Genomic DNA, 23,469 nt, shown 5'->3' with positions numbered 1-23,469 from the left:
TGACAAATACACATCAAAATAACACAACACCAAATAAACTTTCATTCATATAACCCAATTTTATGGCAGCAACCCTGGGCGGCCCATGTATGCAGCAAGCCATGGCTGCTCATGCATGTTGCAAGCCAAAGTAGTCTGCTGTTGGCATAGCCTGTTAACAGTAGCTCTAGATGCGCATACATGTTAGCAATAATCCATAGTTGCCCATGCCATGCATGTAGCAAGCTGTGATTGCCTGATCATGGCGTAAGAATAAGTTTGAGTTACACAAATATAAAATATTTTATATTTTATATAGACTTGATATAATCCAATATGAAATATATTATATTTTATATAGACTTGATATTGGATTATGTAAATTACTAAATAAGTTTTTAATATATCAAATCAGTATTTGCAATGTATTGATAACCTAAACAATCTATTTCATAATATGAATTATATATAATTATTTTGTTTAGAATTGAATTATATATAATTTTAACAATACAAGATTCAAAAATATGATTTTTATAAGTTTATAAAAGAAAATCGTTCTATAAGTAACCCTAATAACATACTTTCAACAATAATTTATAATCTAATCTAATATATATAAATCGAAGACATATGATTTTTTATTGATCTTATAATATCATGTCACATAAGCTTTTGAAACCTTATAATTTTACACATCACTATTTTAATATAGATCTTAATTAAATTTAAATTTTATTCTATATTTTTTTTAGAGAGTATCAACTTATGGCGTCCGCTTCTGATAATAGCTTTTTACTAATTTTACACATCACTATTTTAATTAAATATGATAATAAAGAGTTATTATCAGACCAAGACAGCAATTAGTTTTTGGTGTAGACGAGAATTGAACCCCAGATCTCTTATACAAATATCGGAGACTTTACCAGCTGAGCTAACTGGAACTCACAATTTTATTCTATATTTAAACATTCCATTCCATTAGAATCTTTATACAATATATTTTCTTTAAATAGTAAAATATATAATTCTATATACATACACAAATATAATAAATGCTTGATGTTATAACTTAGAATATATATTATATTGTTCCATATATAGTATTGTTTCTTAAAAAAAAATTACTATATAGTTCCATATACAAATGCACGAATAATAAATATCTATTAATTATCATAAAATTTCATATATAGATAAAAAATTAAAAGAGAAAAAAATCATATTATTTTAAAGAGAGATGCTACATCCACAATATTTTTACAATAAATCACATGTAGTTAGTTGTTATTGGTTCAAATTTGAACCTAACACTAAGATTACTTTTTTGCCCTAACAATAATAACCAGTAACTTAGGATTTGTTGTAAAAATGTTGTAAAAATATTGTGAACATATCATTTCTCTATTTTAAAATTTTCCCACTGTTATCAACTAGTTTGTTTATTATTTAGCAATTAATACTATAATTTATTTATTAATTACTAGCATGGATTAGTAAAGTAATAAAAAAAACCTTTAGTTGATGATGTTTATACGAGAGAATATCAAGTTAATCAAGTTGTTGTGAACAAGTTTGAATTATTGGACAATAAAATGATATAGAATTTAGATAAGTGTGTGTGTGTATATGTAGGAATAAAAGGCTTAGAAATGTATATTGGGTCGTGGGCCTTATCTGAGGACGTTTGGTAGTCTAAAGACAAGCAGATGTTAGTAAAGAAGTATGAATTAGTGAATTAGTGAAGGATTGTGACCATGAAGGTTTGGGAAAGTAGTCTAAGAAGGAATGTTTCCTCGGCTAAGCAAAGCAGAGGTTAGAAGGTTTGATCTGCTATCAAAAGCAACACTCCGGAGAATTCTACTGATAAGGGTAAACGTCAAGAAAGAATAGGACAAAGGGAATCTACGAAATATCTAAAAGAAAGCTGCTACTGCCACATTGAATGCTCTGCAGCTAACCCTCTGACCGCATTAATGTGGAGGTGATACCTGAACAGTGATATTTAGCCTTATAGCTACTCCCAGAGACTTCTGGAAGGTGCTGATGAGACAAGGATTAAGGCCAGCAATTTGACCTACACGTGGAGGGTGGAGATGAAGAAAATAGGGGAATATAAGGGAGAAAGAGGCCTTTTACACAAGGGGAGGATCAGAGAATCTATAGAAAAAAGACTGTAGCAATAAGAACTGAAATGGTAATCAAGTCTAAAAGAAATATATTCAAGATTTGTTCATCTTAGACTTTGCCGAGGAAGAATTTTCTTTGCATACAGCTTGATTTTCTTTACTTTCTTATCATCTTTAGTTCATTGTGAGCCTTGTTTAATTCATTGAAGCTTAGATTTTAGCCCACTTTCTACAAATTCATTATATTGGGTTTTTTGGGCCTAAATCCTATCACCTCCTGGGCTTAGGATCCAAATCGCGGCCCTACAATATATATATATGCACTAGCCTATATGTCTCATCAGAACCTTAAGTATTTTTTTGATTGAAAAATATAGCAACTCAAAATATGATGATTGAAAATTATTTACTTTTAAAAACAAAATAAGAGAGACTCACACACTCATTCCATAATTATCATCCGATTTTTGTAATTCTTTTAATGTGTTGATTATTATCAATGTTTTAGTGATTGTAAGATGATAATATATACTAGCCTCATTATACGCGCGCACATGCAATGATATTTTTTTTTTTTAGTTTCATGTAATTTTTCAATTTGAATTTATCTACTGTTAGTGAGGTTACATAGGAATATATTTTTAAGAAATTAAAATTTAGGATTTAAAACGGAGTAAACTGTTGTGTTTAGTGTGTACTAGTTTTTAGGAGAAAAAATGTATTAAACCTGCATGAGATATATTTAAATAAAAAGTGTGATAATTCTTAGGAAAAAAATTTCTCTAGTATTTTTTTTTTTGTTTTTGAATTTTGTTAAATTACAATTTTAACCATATTTTTTATTTTTTAAGAACAAAAATTATCTAATTAGATTAGGGTTATTTTTTAAATTATAACTAACTTTCTCAATCCTCTTAATATATAGAAATTAATATGTGTTAGTTTTTAGGGAAAACAATGTATTAAACGTGGGTGAGATATATTTAAATGAGAAGTACTATGTTTACATCATTTTTACAATAGTTTCATAATAAATTATAGGTGGTTAGTTATTATTGGACCATTGACTTAAATTTGAATTTAGCATTGAGATTACTTTTTTAACCCAATAATAATTAGTAACAACCTGCCACTTACGATTTGCTATAAAAATATTATAAAAATACAATGGACATATTATTTTTCTATTTAAATAAAAAATGTGCTAATTTTTAGAAAAAACAAAATTCTTTGATAGTTTTATTTTAAAATTTTATTAAATTATAATTTTAACCCTATTTTTATTAAAAATAAAAAAACAACCTATTTTTATTTTATTTTTCAAGAATAAAGATTATTTAATTGATTAACTTTCTGAACTCCTCCTAGATTATTGGGATTGCTTGGAAAATGGGATACTGAAATTTTGGGGTCAAAAGGTGCGTCAATCCAACGGTGGAAATTGATCCGATTCAACCGCCATACAGAATCCCAACCCGAGGATAAATAAACGCGCTTCTTGTTTTCTCTCTCTCTCCTTTCCTTTCTCGTATAAAAGGCCATAGCGAAGTAAAAAAAAGAAAGAATACAGCAAAAGCAGAAAAGTCGACCATGGCGAGCGGTGATATTCCTGAAGATGCCAATGAGCGTAAGATTTTCCCTCTTGGGTTTTTTTTTTCTTTTTTTTTTTTTTCATCTCCTTAAACTTTCCAAAATCACTGGGTCTTGTCAAATGGGGTAGCCTCAAAAATCCATTCTTAATTTTGTTTGTTTCTGTTTTTGTTTGATTCAGATTGCCCTGGTACTCAGTCAGAGTCCGCAGGAAAATCTGACGCTTGCGAAGGTTGTCCTAATCAAGAAGCTTGTGCTACTGCCCCAAAAGGCCCTGACCCAGGTTTTCTACCTCTTTCATTTTTTTTTTTCCCAGCTCTATAAAATTCTTAATTTTGTTTTTGTTTATGTTGTTGTGGTGGTTATTTTATGTTTTACCAGTTGTTCGTGGAGTAATTCTGATTTTTATTTGTCATGTTGTCTGAAATTTGAGGTTTTGAAAAATTTTAATTTGTCATCTTTATGTGCTGTACAAGTTTGGTTTTAGTGTTAGTGAGAGTATGGTAACCCACAAACCTATGGTGTGAATTTAGGACAATGTTAAGCTTGTTACTTGTTAGGGTTCCATTGTATAAGCTGTTGCAAAATGACATTTTGGGTTTAAAATGAGCGTTTGTAAAATAAGTTATGAGGAGTTGCTGTTGTGAAATGGTGTTTTCGTTTTTAAAAACGGACTCTTATTGTCTCATGCTAAACTTTGAGTTCTAGAGTAGCAGTGTATATGTATTATAGCAACTGGCGAGTTTGTTGTTGCTTGTTAACTTAGAGCACATAGCTAGGAAAGAGCCCTACTTTGGAACAAGTTGTGTAGAAGATTACATGTGAATCGATGAAAGGCAAACGAGGAAGTTATGGTTTAGAACATCTATTGGTGTGTTTATTTATTATGATTGGTTTCCATTTTTTACAAAACTAGGTGAGCTTATTCCAATAGAGGCTAAAACTGCCATGTTTGGTAGCCTAGAACTATTGAATCAGAATGCTGATTCATTATCATCAACTGTGTTGCAGGGTATATAATTATAGCTTGATAAAAAAAAAAGGTATAGAATTCATAAGTATCAACTGCATTGCAGGGTATATGATTATAGCTTGATAAAAAAAAGGTATAGAGTTTACCCTCCACAATCAAATAAAGATTAGCTCAAAGCAATCGTGTCACCCATCAAATCACAGAAAGCTCATTGTAGCACACAACTTTAACCAGCATTAATACTTTTTTTGATAGATAATGATAACTTTATTGACAGACTACTTCATGTACAATGATCAGAAAGAAGCCTAAAAAATTACAACAAAAAAATTATGTACAAAAAGGCAATGATTTGCATTAATTCTGGTATCCCCATTCCATGTTTTCCCTCAACAACCACAACAACGCTTATTGGTTTGAAATATTAGAGAGGGAAACTGTCTCTATCTTAATTAAGAGAATCATTATAGAAACCTTCCTCCATAAAGATTTCAATGAGTGGGTATGGTGAGTGAAACCACCAAATCAGCAAGAACCCACTTCTAAATGACCTTCAAAAAAATGCAAATATATTATATACCCATCAACAACCCCCTATAAAAGTCCCAATAGCACAATCTGTAATGACATTTTCCATTAACCACTAACCCATTTTGTCCCGCCAATGTATCAACTACCATCACTAACTTTCAGTACCTATACATCAAACAACCGTGTAAACCAACTACTGATGTCATTTTTATTTAACAATCTTTAAAAGGTATCTTCTTACATTGGTTAAGTTTCACTGCCTATATATCAAACAAGCATATAATTAAACAAGACTATATATTGAATTGTCTGTTTACTAAGAAGAAAGAGAGGAAATTACTATGATGAGTTTGACAACTTCGGACAAAATATTTAGAGGTGTGACAATGACAAGTAACAGTTAAAAGAATATTGAACTTTTCTGTTAAACACAAAGGAGAAAGATTTATCTTACTCTTTGAAAAGAAAAGGAGGGAGTTGAGAAGGTACACAGAGTGAGCTCTAATAAAAAAAGGTGACTTATTTCAGTTCCTGCATTGTTGGTTTCCTTATCCTGACAGCTAGGCATGGTTTCAGTTAGCCCTTGATATTACAAGCAATTCATCAACTCAGTCAAATTAATATATTTTTTCTTTTTCCTCCTTATTTCCTGATAAGGTGTTTCCTGATGATGAGCATTAATTTATTTCATTTACTTGTTTGCCTGAACATACCCTTAGACCAAAATTTTCAAAATTAAAACTAAGTGAAAATTCCAAGAAGAGCATCACTCAATGGGGCTTGCAGCCCGAAATGAATGATAAACGTATGGATTAATTATTCAAGGATGGTGTTTCATTTATGCATGACATTTAAGTGTCGCTCTGGTTTAGTTAATATTCTGCAAACATATTTTATGACTCAGATGTGGTATGCTTATTGTCTTAATGTTCTATACTCTTGTTTCTGCAGACTTGGTTGTTATTGCAGAAAGGATGGCTAATGTTAAGCATAAGATCCTTGTTTTATCAGGGAAGGGTGGAGTTGGCAAGAGTACATTCTCTGCCCAACTTTCATTCGCCCTGGCAGCTATGAACCTCCAGATAGGTCTGCTTGACATTGACATTTGTGGCCCGAGCATCCCAAAGATGCTTGGCCTAGAAGGTCAAGAAATCCACCAGAGCAACCTCGGCTGGTCTCCTGTCTATGTTGATGATAATCTTGGGGTCATGTCAATTGGATTCATGCTTCCTGATCCTGATGAAGCTGTTATATGGAGGGGCCCTCGCAAGAATGGGCTCATCAAGAATTTCCTGAAGGAAGTGTACTGGAATGAACTTGATTTTTTGGTTGTTGATGCTCCTCCTGGGACCTCAGATGAGCACATCTCAATTGTTCAATGCCTTGGGGCTACTGGAATAGATGGTGCAATTATTGTCACCACTCCACAGCAAGTCTCCTTGATTGATGTGCGAAAAGAAATCAATTTCTGCAAAAAAGTTGGAGTTAAGGTTCTTGGGGTTGTTGAGAATATGAGCAGCTTGTGCCAGCCACTGATGGATTTCAAGTTTATGAGGATGACAGAGACAGGTGAACATATAGATGTTTCGGAGCAGGTTAGGGAATATCTTAGAGAGAAAGCACCAGAACTTCAAAATTTGATTGCTTGCAGTGAAGTGTTTGATAGTAGCAGTGGTGGTGCAGAAAAAATGTGTAGGGAAATGGATGTGCCTTTTCTTGGGAAGGTGCCATTGGATCCGCAGCTTTGTAAGGCTGCTGAAGAAGGTAGATCCTGCTTCATTGATAAGAAATGCCAGGTGAGCGCTCCTGCACTGAAGATCGTCATAGAAAAAATGATTGAAAAGAATGGATTCTCAAGTATGTTGGTAGATAGTGCATAGGCTGTTAGATTCAGCTCGTGGTCCTTATGTGGATCAAAATTTTGTGCTTCTTTTTATGTTTAATAATAGCATGGATTCTTAAGCTTGTGGCTTTTGAATTACTCGACTTATATGTATTTATTCGTAACATGGCTACTATGTGAATGTAATGATATTTAACCTCTTAGAGTTTTGTGGCCATGCATTATGCATAGTACTTTGATATATTTTAAAGTGATTAGGGATAATCTGGCTCTGATGCATACAACAAAAGCATTTGTCCTCACTTAAAAGGTTCTTCTAAAATGCCAGCAGCAATCATTGTTAATCATCCTTAATCAAAGAATTAACCCCTGTATCAGCCACGATGATAGTTCCATGCCATATTCAAATGGACAATAGCTACTAAATTTAGAGGCTTACAATGATTAAAAGGGCTCTGCTATGATGTTTGACTATTGGGAATATTACACAAAGTAATAATGAACAAGTTTAATACAAAAGACGAACATGAAATAAATAACTTTTCGGTACAAAATTGTTATCTTTAGACAATATTTGTCGCTACACTATTGTTGTTATAGGGGTTATTACAAATTTGTTTCCAAGATATAACTAAGTTTTGGTTCTACAGATAACATTCTAGAGAATATTCATAGGATTTCTTATATTTCTTAGAAACTAACTTTTGGAAGAGAAGGAAGTTATCAAGTGAACATAAGCTACTATTTATACCCATAGAGTTCTATTTCACCAAAAGGCACTTATGGAGAGTTAAAATGTTTCATAAAACTATTCACAAGGTTTAAAACCTTTTCAAACTTTCAAAACATTTATCAAAAAATTTTGCAAAAAAAATCAGTTTAATGAGTCTTGACCAATCGAGAGGAATCGAGAATCGATCAAAGGCTTTTTTTGATCGATCGAATAAGAATCAAATAGTGATCAAGTCAGGCAGGAGTTCTAGGATTATTTTCCTCATCATTTCGATCGATCAAGTAAAAGCTTTGACCGATTGAACATACTAAATTTCAAATTTTCATTTAGAAAATTTTCGGACTTGAATTTTTACTTTATCAACTTTATGAAACAATATTTTCCAAAAATCAAACATTATTATTATAACCTATTCATGTATATACTTATATATATAACACTAACTGTGAGTTGATTCTTAACAATAATAGATGTATGAGACAATTGTAATATAGTTATCGTCTTCATTTTATCAGTCTTCGTTTTATCAGTTTATCTTGCTCTACATTAAAATTTCATCAACTTAATTTTGATACAATTGGCCGCTGAATCACATGTATCATGACGCTAATAAAAAGCATATGATATGCAGTTGTTAAATAAATTCTGTAGACCCGAGGGGTGGCTCAATGGATTGAGGATCACACCTCATGAAGCAGTCTTTTTTGCTCCTTCGTTTATAAAAAGTTAATTGAAAAAGAAAATTATTACATTCTTTGAAACGACAAAGGCATTTACAGTTCGGTTACATTTACGATTTGTTAGGATCATCATAGTTGTCGAAATGTTAATCACATCATGGATAAAATTTGATTTTACGTGTATAATAAGAAAGATATAATGATTTATCTTATATCATTCAGTCCTATCAACTAATTTCGGTGATGTTTTGGGAGTAGTTAAGTTTGTGTAAAAATAAAATGAGCTGCTTCGTTGAAATTATGTCACGTTCTTTACCTGATGCATGCAACAGTCTTCTCACAATACGTGGATCTCACTTGCTGGTGGAACCCATCCTCTGCATGCACGCACACAGGATGTACTTTCTAGTTTCTCCTATAAAAGAGCACAGACTTGGTGTGATCTTCATATTTCAACCTTGGAGGAGAAGTTAACTCAAGCTATTAATGACAATCAAGACTTTAATTTCATCGAAGCATCCAGAATGACACCAAAAACTGATCTCTAAACTCTAATTAGTAATTATCATTACTGATAGAAACCAAACTAAAAATAGTGAAGTTTCCATTCAGTTTTACTGATTCTAACCTGCAGATCCGTGAAAAAGTCACGAGAATTATTGTTTTTCTTTTTTTTTTAAGTTAAAAAAAAAAGAAGAAGAAGAAGAGAAATCACATGATTCCCATTTATTCTCTCGAAATCAACGGTGGTGATGAGCATTTAGTGGTCCCCACTCTTTCTATCCCTCGACAAATCCGCGTCTTCCTATTTTTTCACATATATATATGAAGAGATGAACTTGCTCTCTCTACTGTACAAGTCTTGTTTTCATTCACAAAGACTTTCTTCTTCTAACGTTATATATATATATGCTTTTTCACTTTCTCTGAGGAACATGGGGAAGATTAAGATTGGGATCAATGGTGCGAATTTTTACTATTTTCAACTCCATTCGTGTGTGTGTGTTTTTGTCCATTCATGCATGCATGTGTGTCTGTGTCTTTTAGAAAATGATGATTTTTTTTTTTTTTGGGTTGTGTTTGAAATTGGTGAAGGATTTGGAAGAATCGGACGTTTGGTGGCTAGGGTGGCTCTAGAGAGAGATGATGTTGAACTCGTCGCTGTTAATGATCCTTTCATCACCACTGATTACATGGTAACTCTTTTTTCTAATTAATATCAACACTATATTGGATAAGTGATAACACGCTTTTAAACCTTACCTTAGGCACCATTTGTCTAATCCAAATTTGTGTTGAAAAAACAACATTTGGATTTTTTTTTTTTTTTTATGATGTTTGATATTCCAGAAATAACATGAAATGCTTTGCTTAATTATTCCAAATGATTGAAAGTGTTCAGTTCTTAATTATTACAAATGACTTTTTTTTTTTTTTAATAAATTTGTATTTGTGGCATTATATGTCTAGTTTAGCTTTGTAGAGCTGTGCACTTAATGGTGAAACCGGGATTTTGATTTGGGGGACAAGATTAGAATAAAAAATTGGAGACAAATGTAATTCTAAACATGTATATTAATATAAGAAAACATATATATTACTTAATTTAATCAAACAAAAGTATTGATTAAAGAAGAAAATATGATGTAAATGTAGATGGAAGTTATTATTTATTTATTTTTGGTTCTTGGTTTCAATTTCTTTTTTAGAGCCTAGTATTAGTTAGAGTTAGTATAATCATTGTTATGTGTAAACTACTTATTCAAAATTTAAGGTGACTATAAGTCTATGATTCGAACAAGTTTAAAAAAAGAAAGAATCAGTATATAGTTATTAATATATTAAATGAAAGATTAATCAAAACATAAGATATTCAAACAAATCATTTGAATACTTAAAATGAAAATGAAAAATTAAATTAACTTAGAAGTATTAAAAATATGATCATATACTTGAGAATTTTGTAGAAGCTGTTGAATGAGGTTTTTATTTTTGAATTAACTTAAAGTTATATCAATGTTTATTCATTCTTTGCTAGATTACATTTGAACTATCAAATGGTGGGTTGATTGTAAAAGACCTTAAAAACTATATAAAATTGTAATTTTTTTTTTAATTTTTAAGGCAACGTATAAAATTTGGAACATTGTCTGGGAGATATAGCAATAAAATGTTGTAATTTTAAGACTATGTTTAAGAAATTTTTTTCCTCACTAACATTTAGAGAGTTAAAAGTTATTTACAAAATAAAGTTTTGATCTTTTTGGGGGGGGGGGGGGGGAAGTTTAGAAAAAAGAAGTTTTCATTTTCATTTTTTAAAAGAACATCAAGGGGGTTCGGGTAGTGTCATGGGGCAACTGCCCCCCCTGTCTCCGCCCATGTTAGCACCTGTCAGTTCTTCATTATTTCATGGAGTTTACTTCTGCCTTTTGTTGTTAATAATTTTGCAGTTTATAAAAAATAAAATAGAAGGGAATTTTTAAAAATATTATTTTGATATTGCAGAATTAACATTAAAAGCTTTGCTTATTTATGCCAAATGATTGAAAGTGCTCGATGACTGTTCGTATGCTAAACTTTCTTTGTAGCCAAATATTGCGTATTTAATAGCTTTTTAGTTGTCTAGTTTTGCTTATTAGTATAATTTTGATATTGTGCTTCACAGACCTACATGTTTAAGTATGACACTGTTCACGGCCAATGGAAGCACCATGAACTCAAGGTTAAGGACTCTAAGACTCTTCTTTTTGGTGATATGCCAGTTGCTACTTTTGGTATCAGGTATTTTCAACTTTTATTATTTAGTTCTTTGTTCATTATCTAGAGGGAAATTAGATTTTATTAGTACTTGTATAATATATATAGTTGTTTCTGATATTTAGGAACCCTGAAGAGATCCCATGGGGTGAGGCTGGAGCCGAATTTGTTGTTGAGTCCACTGGAGTTTTCACTGACAAGGAAAAAGCCGCTGCCCACTTGAAGGTTTGTGATTAAGTGCTTGAATGCTGATTTTGTGTTTGATTTGATTATGGTATATATTGCTCCTAGTTTGTGATAGTGACATTAATATTATGAAGAGGAACTATAGGAATGGTTTTTCAGTGTGTTATTATCTTTCATATGATAGATTCCAAAAAAAATAAAAACAAGAGAAAGAAAATAAATAGAGATGTTATCGTGTTTTGTGAATCAAATTTTCTGTTTTACTTCCATTATGTAGGTTTCTCAATTCTTTTACCTATTCTCATGTTTGGGTGTGTCAGGCTGGTGCAAAGAAGGTAATTATTTCTGCACCAAGTAAGGATGCTCCCATGTTCGTTGTGGGTGTCAATGAGAACAACTACAAGCCAGAACTTGACATTGTCTCTAATGCTAGTTGCACCACCAACTGTCTTGCTCCATTGGCTAAGGTAATTTTAAAACTTTTCTGGTTGCTTTAGCATTGTGCAAAACTATGCCTTTAAGAATTGAGAAAGTATAAAGATATAAGTGCAAATCGTATGATTTTTGAATATATCTTTTGGCAGGTAATTCATGACCGATTTGGTATTGTTGAAGGTCTTATGACTACTGTTCACTCCATTACTGGTGAGTCTATGTTGGAATACACTCTTTTCATTTACATGGGATATGACTATAGATTGACATGACTTCTATGTCATATAGCCACCCAAAAGACTGTAGATGGACCATCAATGAAGGATTGGAGAGGTGGCAGAGCTGCTTCCTTCAACATAATTCCTAGCAGTACTGGAGCTGCTAAGGTATTAAATTCTTGCCTCCATGGTTTGATCTGCATAAATGTGTCATTTTTAGCATGCTTTGCATTTATCTTGCTGGATGTATCATAGGTGAAATAAGAAAAAATATATATCCTTGTGGAATTCATGATTAACTAAGTCCCCTTACAAAACTATCTTCTCTCTTTGGCATGTACTGAATTTTAGTAGTACCAAACTTTGGTCTTCTTTAGCTCACTGGTTAATCTGTGTGTTTTACTCTTTAACTATGCAGGCTGTTGGTAAAGTTCTGCCTTCATTGAATGGGAAGTTGACAGGGATGGCTTTCCGTGTTCCTACGATTAATGTTTCAGTTGTTGACCTCACTGTGAGACTTGAGAATGAGGCCAGTTATGAGGAGATAAAAGCTGCTATCAAGTAAGGATTAGGAATGCTTTCCTTTAGAATTTTTTTTTTAGTCAAAGTATATAATGTTCCAATCACTACCTTTCCTTCATCTCCTTATTTGTTTTATTGTTGTGTAGGGAGGAGTCTGAAGGTAAACTAAAAGGAATTCTTGGTTACACGGAGGAGGATGTGGTGTCAACTGACTTTGTGGGTGACAGCAGGTGCTGTGGTTTTGCTAATTTTCCCCCCCTAAATGAACTTAGTTGCTTTGATATTTCATTGTCTCTTTCTAGCTGTTGCTACAAGTTAATATTCAATTGAAGCTTACTTTGTGTTTGATTCTTACTTTAGGTCAAGCATTTTCGATGCCAAGGCCGGGATTGCATTGAATGACAATTTTGTGAAGCTTGTCTCTTGGTATGACAATGAATGGGGTTACAGGTAACATTTCTATCTCTTAATAATAATCTTACAATTGATAGGGAGTTAAAAAACGTTGTTGTTGTGGTCTTTCTTGTTTGTAAAATGCGGATGCTTACATTAGTGGCTTTTTGCTATTAAAATTGGTCTTGACAACACTATATTTACCTGCACGTAATGTTGTGGCGATTGTTCCAATCCTCCAATTACAACCATGAATTGATAGCCACGTTTCTATCTTGATAATATCGATCCTAGGCAAGCTAACTAATGTCCAACTTATGAAGAAGCTGATTTGTTTTCATAGCCACTTTTTTTATGGCCAACTGCGTTGCAGGGAAAACATACTTTTAAGTATAGATGATTCAGAACATTCGTTACAACTAACAAATTGTGTTATTAACAATGGTAGTTGTGATAATTAACAATGGCCCCATTGTCTTTAGTAGATGTAATTTTGTAAATGGCAACATTTACTTGTCAATGCATGTTTTATTTTTCTCTGCAGTTAGTTCTTAGTTGTTCACTATCTTGCTTGCACCAACCAGTTTTGGCAGATTAAATTTCCATCTATCTTTGGTTTACTTTTGGGATTACTTTCTGAAGTGGTTTTGTTTTGTTGCAGCTCACGTGTTATTGATTTGATCCGACACATTGCCTCCGTTCAATGAGTCATGTTGGAGTCTAGACAATCACCATGTTTTACACTTTCACTACCATTTCCTTTGGCATAGTTTGCAGCTTAATTTTTTAAGGTACAGAGAAATGTTTTGAAATAATTGATATGAGGATGGTTATATACCACGCGTCTATTTTAAATTTGGTGTCATTGTATCACCCCTTCTTTCTTGACTGGTGTTTTCCCATAAGATATGATTATTAATTATCTTATTTCCTAATTTTGTGGCTTTCTTGGGTGGTTTTTCTGCCTTGAAAATTTAACAGATTCTGCCGTGATTTATTTGCTTTGATTCTCTTGTTGTATGCTATATACGGGAAAAAAAATCATCACGATTGCTAAGCTCATCAGTCCACACATTTTCAAGGGTGAAAAGATATACTTTCCATTTTTATGGTCTTACAAAAGAAAAAAGAAATATAACACAGCAAAAGAAAAGAAATGAAAGGAAGTGTTTCCATTTTTATGGTCTTACAAAAGAAAAAGAAATATAACACAATAAAAGAAAAGAAATGAAAGAGTGTCTAATGAATAAGTATACTTATTCAATTTCAAATGAGAACAAAGAAGCCTGCAAAGCAGGTCAACTAATACAAGCAGCAAAACTGCCCACAAAAAAAGAGACCAACCCCTTTACAGACAACACAACATTACTCATATTGGAACACAACAGAACAAACCACTCTTAACAAGCTAAAACACCATACCAAAAGACTTCTGGGAATATAATCTGCTACAAAACCATACCAAAAACGGCGCAACCAAGCAATTCAATAAAGCAAGCACCAAGTCAGGAATCCTACAGATGCAGCACAGGGTGCAATACAATATTGAACTCTTCAATTTGGATCTTGCAGGGATTTTAGTTCTACCCCTCACATCAACAGCAATACAGCTCAGGATTTGTTCTTCTCATCACATCCTAAAATTATGAATCCTTTCATTCCCTTCCCTCCAAACATGATAGATGGTTGCTTTCCCAGGCCAATTTTCACACAACCTGTGCCTTAAACCGGTACCCTTCAACCTATTGATCCCCCAATACAACTCATGTTCCCAATTTGGCCATCAAAAACACACATCAACAAGATTTACTTCCGCAATCTATGAGTGACAGAACACTCAAAATAAAGGTGGTCTCTTAATTTATTCTTGCTTCTATAGAAAACACCAAGAGTATCACCTTTATAACCTCATACGAGTATTCTATCTCTTATAATCAATCTGTATTTGATAGTTAACGAGGTTTATGAAAGCATGTCTAGAGATTTGAACCTCAAAACACCAAGTATCTTGTGAATTGTAATTACCATTCGTAGTAGAAAGGACCATCTTAATTCCCATTAATTTGAACCTCAAAACACTTACCTTCCACTGCAACCAGCCACTCAAACCCGGCAAGAGGTCAATCCCACCTGCTAATTTTAACAAAAATTCTAAGACTACATAAAATGTCACAATTTGTGCTACAACTGTTCACATGACAAATTGTGAGTGGTGGAGAAAAAGTGGTGGGTTCATATGAAAGTGACAAACAACCAGTCACAATCTAGCACATAGAATAATTGTGACAAAAGTTATGACATTTAATGTAGTACTAAAACTTCTCTTTTAATAAAGCTAGATTACTTGGCATCTCTCGAACTCCCAGAGTCTAGCCAATTTTAATGTCCGAATTTCTGGTTCAATGGCCCCTTAGGGTGCCAACTCTTGCGCCAAAGATGAATAGAAGCTCCATCCCAAACCCCTAAATTGTCTTGGAGGCCTTGTTAGCCTTCTTAACAAAGAACAACTTACGAGGAATTTCGAAGGATTTGGATATTTCGAAGGATGTGGATATTAAGTACAATCTAATCCAAGCAATCCAAATTGAACCTGCTTGAGTAAAAAAGTCTTCTTTCTCTTCTCCTAACATGTCCCAAGAAACTGACTCCAGCTGCTTTTTCACTTTACCAGTCCATAAAAAAGCATTTAAGTTTCGCTCAATCATCTTGATAACTTTCTTAAGCAACACAAAAGTACCATGCTACAAAATTGGATGCTAAATAAAACTGATTATCGCATAGTGGGTTGCTAAATAACACCTCTTACCATATTTAAGTAAATTGTGTGATTTAAAGTATAAATAGATAATCTTTTTGAGTTGGCGGCTTATTGCATAGTAGGTTGGAGAAACTTTTCTTCGAACTAGTTTGGATTAAAATTGTCCATTTTCTTTTACACCGCCCAAATGGTAAATGACCTAGTACGAGTATTCTATCTCTTATAATCAATCTGTATTTGACAGTTAACGAGGTTTATGAAAGCATGTCTAGGGATTTGAACCTCAAAACACTTGTAATTACCATGCGTAGTTGAAATGACCATCTTCATTCCCATTAATTTGAACCTCAAAACACTTACCTTCGATAGCAACCAGCCACGCAAACCCACAACAGCAACCAGCCACTCAAACCCGGCAAGAGGTCAATCCCACCTACTAATTTTAATAAAAATTCTAAGATCACATAAAATGTCACAATTTATGCTACAACTGTCCACGTGACAAATTGTGAGTGATGGAGAAAAAGTGGTAGGTCCATATGAAAGTGACAGACAACCAATCATAATTTAACACATAGAATAATTGTAACAAAAATTGTAACATTTTATGTGGTACTAAAATTTTTCTTTTAATAAAGCTAGATTACTTGGCATCTCTCAAACTCCTAGAGTCTAGCCAATTTTAATGTCCGAATTTCTGGTTCAATGGCCCCTTAAGGTTCCAACTCTTGTGCCAAAGATGAATAGAAGCTACACCCCGAACCCCTAAATTGTGTTGGAGGCCTTGTTAGCCTTCTTAACAAAGAACAACTTATGAGGAATTTCGAAGGATGTGGATATTAAGTACAATCTAATCCAAGCAATCCAAACTGAACCTGCTTGATTAAAAAAGTTTTCTTTCTCTTCTCCTAACATGTCCCAAGAAATTGACTCCAGCTGCTTTTTCACTTTACCAGTCCATAACAAAGCATTTAAGTTTCGCACAATCATCTTAATAACTTTCTTAAGCAACACAAAAGTACCATGCTACAAAACTTGGATGCTAAATAAAACTGATTATCGCATAGTGGGTTGCTAAATAACACCTATTACCATATTTAAGTAAATTGTGTGATTTAAAGTATAAATAGAAAATCTTTTGAGTTGGCGGCTTATTGCATAGTAGGTTGGAGAAACTTTTCTTTGAACTAGTTTGGATGAAAATTGTCCATTTTCTTTTACACCGCCCAAATGGTAAATGACCAGAGCTGGTTTAAACTTTATAAGCACACATACTGAGTGAGCACAGGGCTGGCCCCGGTACTAGATTGTTGAGAGCACTAGAGCAGTGCTTTATATTCTGACCTACATTTCTGTTGCGGCTTGCCAGACGACACAAAACCTGTCTGAAAAATAATTTTTTGCATAAGCTTTCATTCGCAAAAACAGAAATGCAAGCACATCGGCATCCTTCTTGCTATGCTTAAAAACGAACCAAAAAATAAAAAGCAGATTATGGGAAAGAGTACATTTTGGGGTTCTTACTTCGATAGAATAAATGAGCTTGTTCATGAGCTTACAGTTTTGTTCTTAGATACATAAAGCTCACATCTAGCTCAGGTTGAGCATGGGTAAGTGGGTATCATAACTCAACTGGAGATCAACCATTGTATTTTTTAACAACCCAAGCTTGAGCTTATTTGCAGGCTTGCAACCCTATCTGATGGCAGTAAATGCACACCTGTACTAGATAAACAGATACTATTCTCCACTTACTAGGTATTATATGAAGATAACCACCAGAAGCTACATAACAGCTATATACATTACCAAGTGCATACATGGTTGAATTCATCACAACGTTAAGCTCCACAATCTATAAAACACACAGAACTTAATGACAGCATTTAGATCATCTTGTATTGCGTCAAAAGGAAAATCAATCGATAAACCAGAACCATCAATGATGGCCATAAAGTAAATTGGGGAAAGGAAAATGCATTTGGCATAGATGAACATATCAAAAACGCAATTTTATTACGTAAGTTATAAACATTGTCATACTTCTAGGACAGGGAAAAAAACCCATGCTCTTCAACAAAACATCCAAAACAGTTTCCTAAATTCTTAATGACTGGATCTTAAGAAAGTTCAAATGATATGATCTTAGATACATAAAGAAACAACTTCAGAGCAATAAACCAACAATTTGTCCAAATCCGTGACCTCGTCATGCTGTTATGCCATGTCATGAGACCCTGCAAACATAAAAGCCAAAAAATGAAAATTTATGATTGGATGTTTTATGATAATATTTGATCTGTCACACTGACAGTTTTAAGGGTTTTTTTTTTGGCATACAGCCTCCTAAAGATGAATCCAATTCACAGTGTTTGTCATGATATGTAATGAAAAACATTGAAACAATTGCCAATGTAACCCATAATTTTTACATGTGAATCAGAACAAAGCACGCAAGCTAATTAAAATTTCTATTCAAGTATTAGAAATTCATACAAGAGTCATATATACAAAGCAACAACCAAGGTTGAATACATTTATAGAGGATAGTCTTACTTTTCTGATATCAAGTCAGGCCTGCAACAAGAAAATGAAATTCCTCCACAGTCAAATTGAATAGTCTCAGCAAATTTTATTAAGCTATAATAAACAAATATCACTAAGTTTTTAATTATCAAAAGAATGTATTTGGGAGCAAAAGTGGCAACCCCCAGATCAGAATTTTTACAAGTTAAATTTTGCAATAGGCAAACACAAGGTTGATAACCAGTGGGGGAATAGGTGCTGTTATTAAAGATGGAGAAGGCATGCTTCTAGCTGCCTTTTGTGACAAATTGAAGTCATCAATACAACAAAATCTCATACAACTCCTAGCTGTCCATAAGACTCATATTTTAAGCATTGAGGCTGGCTTTTGGAAGCTGCAAGTTGAATGTGAGGATCCAAAAAATTTTCGGGCTCTTACAATAGACAGAGATAATCTCTCAGAGTTTGGTTTGCTTCTTGATGATGTTAAAGACACACTGAGCAGACTTCTAGTTGTCTCTCTTATTCCTATTAGCAAATCAGTCAAGCATGCATCTCCTGTTTTAGCTAAGCATGCTCAAGACACTGAGGGACCTCTCCTTTGGATTGAGGATTGTCCTCCTTGCCTAAGAACATTGTATATTCTGATTCTCATTAATAAATTCTTCCTGCCATTTTCAACTCAGAAAAGAAAAGAAAAAAAGAATGTCCTACTTTTCTAAATTTGAAGCATCATATAACTCCTTGTTTGTTGTTTTATCCTAACTGATTGTCCTTAATTCCATTTTAAACAACACAAAGGTTTCACACATATAAAACAGAAGCAGGTCAACCCCATAGTTAAACACTGAATCACTTAAAAACAGGCTAAATAACTTAAAAACAGGTCAACCGACAGAAACTTATGCATTGTAAAAAACAGGCTAAAGTTTTTCTTGATATCTTTTCAAGCAATGATTTAAAGCAAGTCTATTTCAAGACTATTATGTATTAAAAAAAAATACTTCTAAAGAATAAATAAATTACATTATAAAAAAAAAAAAATTATAACTAAGGCTACTGCTAACCTCCGATAAAAAGAAGGAAATGAGCAATGATAATGTGGAAGAACCATTCCATCTAGAGGGAGAAGTGACTTCAATAATAGTTCAACTGGTTTCCCAAATGCATACATACATACTGACCTAACTATGTATAAGTATATTTATTAATCAATAGAACATTGGACTTAATGTATAGAAGCTCAAAACTCAAAGCCCTAGGGTCTAGGCACTTCACTTGGCAGAAGCAAAGCAAAAGCAAAGTTCATTGCTTGATCTTGAAGGAAATGACATGCACCATTGATTTATCATACAAACACATAATTCTTAAGGTGATATACTACACAAGCAATTTTTTGCTTACATGTCAATACAATTCTAAATTATCATGAGAAAATGCTAAGATTACAACTATTTTTACTACTTACAAACTGAAATGACAATGAATGTAATAATCAGCAAAATATCATAATGTACGAATTTCTTGTGTTTAAAAGTTAAATACATCAGTTTGTATGGCTTATCACATTAGCAATTATAGTAAAAACAATGAAAACACGATAATGATAAGAATGAATATACCTTTACTCTCAACGGTTGGCATTGAGAGCCATCAGAATCTGCTGGCCACCGGGCAAGTAAGCGACATTCGGGGACTTGGCGAGAGTCGCGGCATTCTCCCTCATGGCCTCAATCTTCCTGAGCTCAATGAGTCCAGTTCCAGCCTTCTCGGTAGCCTCCGAAATCATCTTCGCCGACTCGCTCTCTCCTTCGGCCCTAATGATCGCGGCACGCCTCTCCTGCTCCGCCTTCGCCACCACAAACTTCGACCTCTCCGCCTCCTGCTGCGCCACCTGCTTCTGCTCAACGGCGCGCGAGAACTCAGCGCCGTAAGACAAGTGCGTGATCGCCACGTCATCGAGCACGATGTTGAAGTTCTTGGCGCGCTCGGTGAGTCCGTTCCGTACAAGCGCCGAGACCTGCGGACGCTCGGTGAGTAGCTGATCGGCGTTGAACTGAGCCACGACGGCCTTCAACACCTCGTTTCCGATCGAAGGGAGGACCTTCTCGTCGTACTCGAGACCTAGGGTTTGGACGATCTCGGGGAGGCGCGTGACCTCGGGACGCGAGAGAACGCGTAGGGTTAAGTTGACCATCTGGAGATCCTTAGTACCGGAGACGGAAGAGAAAGTGTGGGGCTTTGTGCGGATATCGAAGATGAAAGGCTTCTGGAGCCATGGGATGAGGAAGTGAGTACCTTCGCCGACGGTCTCGTCGAGAATTCCACGGACACGGTCGAAAATGACGGCGCGCTGGCCACCGTCGACGGTGTAGAGAGATGAGCTGAGAGCGGTGGTGGCGGCGCCGAGTCCCAAAGCGGCGCGTGCGATGTTGGTCAGTAAAGAAACGGCTTGGTTACTACCCATGGTTGAGTGAGTGAGTGAGTGTGGGTTTGTTAGGGTTTTTGATATTGGGACAGTGAGAATTTTTAAGCGGCTGAAGGTGAAGAAGGGTTTAGGAAATGGGTGGGGTTTAGGAAATGGGTTTATGTATTCGATGCTTTGCTTGGGCAAAGGGAAAAGAGTGAAACACTTCCCTTCGACCACTTCAGCATAACTTGGGCTGTAGTTATTTGGGCCAGTTCGTATTTTCTCTCTTTTTTTGTTTTTGGGAGTATTTTTTTTCTTTGTTATTCTTCAATAATCAATAAATTAGTTCCTACAAACGTAAAAAATGTTGTGTTCATAATTTTTTTACAATAGATACTTTATTATCTTTTATTAAAAGAAATAAGATTTTATTGGTGTCGGGGGCAAAAAAGTTTTTCTTTCCGACAAATGAGATTTTTGTTAGGTTGGAGGTCTAAATCGAAACTCAACGATAGGCTCAAAGCACAGCCCAAAGGCTATCAATGAAGATCTGAAAAATTCAACATATTTTATGCTTTGGGCTTAGGTTGGGATTGACAAGGATGGCTCATAAACAATTCCTACAACAAACATGTCAGCTTGATTAAAAAGCATTTTGCAGAAAATAGTCCGGTAGTAAAATATTTCTGTAGTAAAATATCCCAACGGTAAAGTATCCCAGCGGTAAACTGTTCCAGTGTTAAGCTGTCCCAGCAGTAAAATAAGACAGAACAGAATAAATCTCCAGCTATTAGCTATTTCACAAATTAAGGAAAGTATTTACATTTTCAAACTCATCATCCATCGGCTCTAGAGAAGAGTCCTCTAATACAATAATATGAGGGAAAAATTCTATAATAACAGTTAAATCATAACCTTCAATAGTGAATGAGTAAATAAATATTATAGAGTCTATTATGACAAATAATGAGAAAACTTAGTGTGAGATGAAGGGAGAGAGAGAGATTCCAGCTAGTGCAGCAAGATCATTATGGTGTCAAGGTATGCTAATTGGTATGGTATAAGTAGTGAGTAATGAGGGACAATTTAGGTAGTATGAGTGGTGAGAGAGTGTGTGTAGTGAAGCTGCTGGAACATTCTGCTGGGGACAGGTAAGAGCTTGTAAGTAGAGATGTGAGGGACGTTTATGAGCTATAGGTTGAAGAGCTTAGTTTCTAAGTTTGAAACTAAGAGTTTCAGAGATTCAAAACCTCACTAAGAATTATCAGAGAATTAAGGAGAAGAGGGTAGAGAAGCTTTTCAAACTTTGTATCTCTTAGTGTTGTTTGGTCTCCGTTGGAGTGTTGATGGAGAGCTTCCATTTATAGTTGAGTTTTAGGGGGTGATTAGCAAATAATCTTTGTTAAATCAGCCTCAATCTTCAGAAAATCCTTAGAGAATCGTTCCTAGAATTTGGGTCAAGAGTGGTAAGCTTAGCTTTTATAATGTTCTTGCTGTTTTGGGAAATAATAGCTGGGGTTCTGACTTGGTATTAAATTTTGATTTGTCCTCGGCAAATGGGATTAAGGCATAGGTTAGGCTAATGATCTTGGTTTTGCTGCACTAGAATCAGAGCTCCCTAGGGCAGATTGTATTACCCCAAGCTAGGTGTCAATCTTGGAGCCCTTTGCTGGGAACTTTACTAAGATCCCTTTGGTGCCCTCCAAACCACATTTCCCTAAGTTTCCCCATTTGAGTTCGTGTGCTTGGTCCATGAACTAGAAAGCACATGTTTTTGGCAAGATAATGAGTCATTTTCAAGTTGTTGCAAGAGCCTTCATGGTCTGGTTATGGTTGCCCTTAGCCCTTGACCAAATAGGTTGGAGAAGAAAGGAGAGACATCTGGCTAACTGCTTCCCAGCTTTATGTCATGTCTTCTTAGCTTTGTGTCACATGATAAATGATGAGAATTCAGCTTCTCAAAGAAGGGTTTAACCCTTGCTGGACACGTGTCCACTTTTGATATGATTGGACAAGTTATAGCTAATAGTAATGGGCCCCAGCTGTCAGGTTGTGCTGCAATTTGGTTGATTAGCTCACGTGAGTTTCAACTGCTGGATTTGCTGTGAGCTGGGCTAGGTCAGCTGAGCTTCGTAATTGAGCTTCTTTGGGCTTGGTTATTCCTACAAAATCAAAAGTTTTGCCATGGGTGATGCATATGGGCTTTCATAAACTTTATGAGAGAAGTGTTTTTGGGAATGAGCAATTGTATTTCCATGAGTTAGGGATTTTGCATGTGAAAATATGTTTTTGCCAAAGGAATAATTTTGGGCTTTAAGCATAAGGTGATTACTTTTGCCAAAATGGTATTTGGGTTTTGTAAATATGTGCCAAAATAGTTTTTGGGCCTTGTAAATAAGTGCCAAAATCGTTTTGAGATTTGTAAAATAAGTGCCAAAATAGTTTTGAGATTTGTAAAATAGGTGCCAATAGTATTTGGACTTTGTAAAATAGGTGCCAAATTAGTATTTGGGTCTTATAAAATAGATGCCAAATTGCTACTTGGGCTTTGTAAAATAAGTGTCAAAATAGTTTTTGGGCTCCATAAAATAAGTGCCAAAATAGTTTTTGGATTTTGTAAGATAGGTGCCAAATTAGTATTTGGGCTTTCTAAAATAGGTGCCAAATTAGTATTTGAGCTTTGTAAAGTAAGTGCCAAAATAGTTTTTGGGCTTTGTAAAGTAAGTGCCAAATTAGTATTTGGGCTTTCTAAAATAGGTGCCAAATTAGTATTTGGGTTTTGTAAAGTAAGTGCCAAATTAGT

The 23,469-nt window shown here is 34.4% G+C and overlaps 3 protein-coding genes across 3 annotated transcripts; 2 read left to right on the top strand and 1 right to left on the bottom strand.

Moving 5' to 3' along the window:
* The first annotated feature begins 3,547 nt into the window (after positions 1-3,547).
* LOC142633658 (cytosolic Fe-S cluster assembly factor NBP35-like) lies at positions 3,548-7,312 on the top strand. Its single transcript, XM_075808219.1, has 3 exons — positions 3,548-3,738; positions 3,883-3,984; positions 6,157-7,312. The coding sequence occupies exons 1-3, from the start codon at positions 3,702-3,704 to the stop codon at positions 7,083-7,085; spliced, it is 1,068 nt and encodes a 355-aa protein (XP_075664334.1). The 5' UTR covers positions 3,548-3,701; the 3' UTR covers positions 7,086-7,312.
* A 2,005-nt stretch (positions 7,313-9,317) lies between these two features.
* Positions 9,318-13,907, top strand: LOC142621891 (glyceraldehyde-3-phosphate dehydrogenase, cytosolic-like). Its single transcript, XM_075795264.1, has 11 exons — positions 9,318-9,424; positions 9,557-9,657; positions 11,127-11,242; positions 11,344-11,443; positions 11,725-11,871; positions 11,989-12,049; positions 12,128-12,225; positions 12,476-12,618; positions 12,726-12,809; positions 12,940-13,029; positions 13,634-13,907. Exons 1-11 carry the CDS (start codon positions 9,397-9,399, stop codon positions 13,677-13,679), a joined length of 1,014 nt encoding a protein of 337 aa, XP_075651379.1. The 5' UTR covers positions 9,318-9,396; the 3' UTR covers positions 13,680-13,907.
* A 3,820-nt stretch (positions 13,908-17,727) lies between these two features.
* Positions 17,728-20,892, bottom strand: LOC142618222 (prohibitin-3, mitochondrial). The gene is made up of 2 exons (XM_075791131.1): positions 19,879-20,892; positions 17,728-17,967 (listed from the first exon to the last, which is right to left on the bottom strand). Exon 1 carries the CDS (start codon positions 20,721-20,723, stop codon positions 19,887-19,889), a length of 837 nt encoding a protein of 278 aa, XP_075647246.1. The 5' UTR covers positions 20,724-20,892; the 3' UTR covers positions 17,728-17,967; positions 19,879-19,886.
* Between the last annotated feature and the right edge of the window lie 2,577 nt (positions 20,893-23,469).

Source organism: Castanea sativa, chromosome 1 (genome assembly GCF_040712315.1).
Source record: "Castanea sativa cultivar Marrone di Chiusa Pesio chromosome 1, ASM4071231v1".
Lineage (NCBI taxonomy): Eukaryota > Viridiplantae > Streptophyta > Magnoliopsida > Fagales > Fagaceae > Castanea > Castanea sativa.
Note: the sequence above shows the minus strand (reverse complement) of the source record. Positions and strands in the feature narration are given on the sequence as shown.

What these genes read in the sequence shown, in the direction of transcription:
- LOC142633658 (XM_075808219.1), top strand. Translation starts at nt 3,702, where the DNA reads ATGGCGAGCGGTGATATTCCTGAAGATGCCAATGAGC. An exon ending in TCCTGAAGATGCCAATGAGC is followed by an intron (nt 3,739 to 3,882) that starts GTAAGATTTTCC and finishes TGTTTGATTCAG; the next exon opens with ATTGCCCTGGTACTCAGTCA. An exon ending in CCCAAAAGGCCCTGACCCAG is followed by an intron (nt 3,985 to 6,156) that starts GTTTTCTACCTC and finishes TTGTTTCTGCAG; the next exon opens with ACTTGGTTGTTATTGCAGAA.
- LOC142621891 (XM_075795264.1), top strand. Translation starts at nt 9,397, where the DNA reads ATGGGGAAGATTAAGATTGGGATCAATG. An exon ending in TCATCACCACTGATTACATG is followed by an intron (nt 9,658 to 11,126) that starts GTAACTCTTTTT and finishes TGTGCTTCACAG; the next exon opens with ACCTACATGTTTAAGTATGA. An exon ending in GACAATGAATGGGGTTACAG is followed by an intron (nt 13,030 to 13,633) that starts GTAACATTTCTA and finishes GTTTTGTTGCAG; the next exon opens with CTCACGTGTTATTGATTTGA.
- LOC142618222 (XM_075791131.1), bottom strand. Translation starts at nt 20,723, where the DNA reads ATGGGTAGTAACCAAGCCGTTTCTTTACTGACCAACATCGCACGCGCC.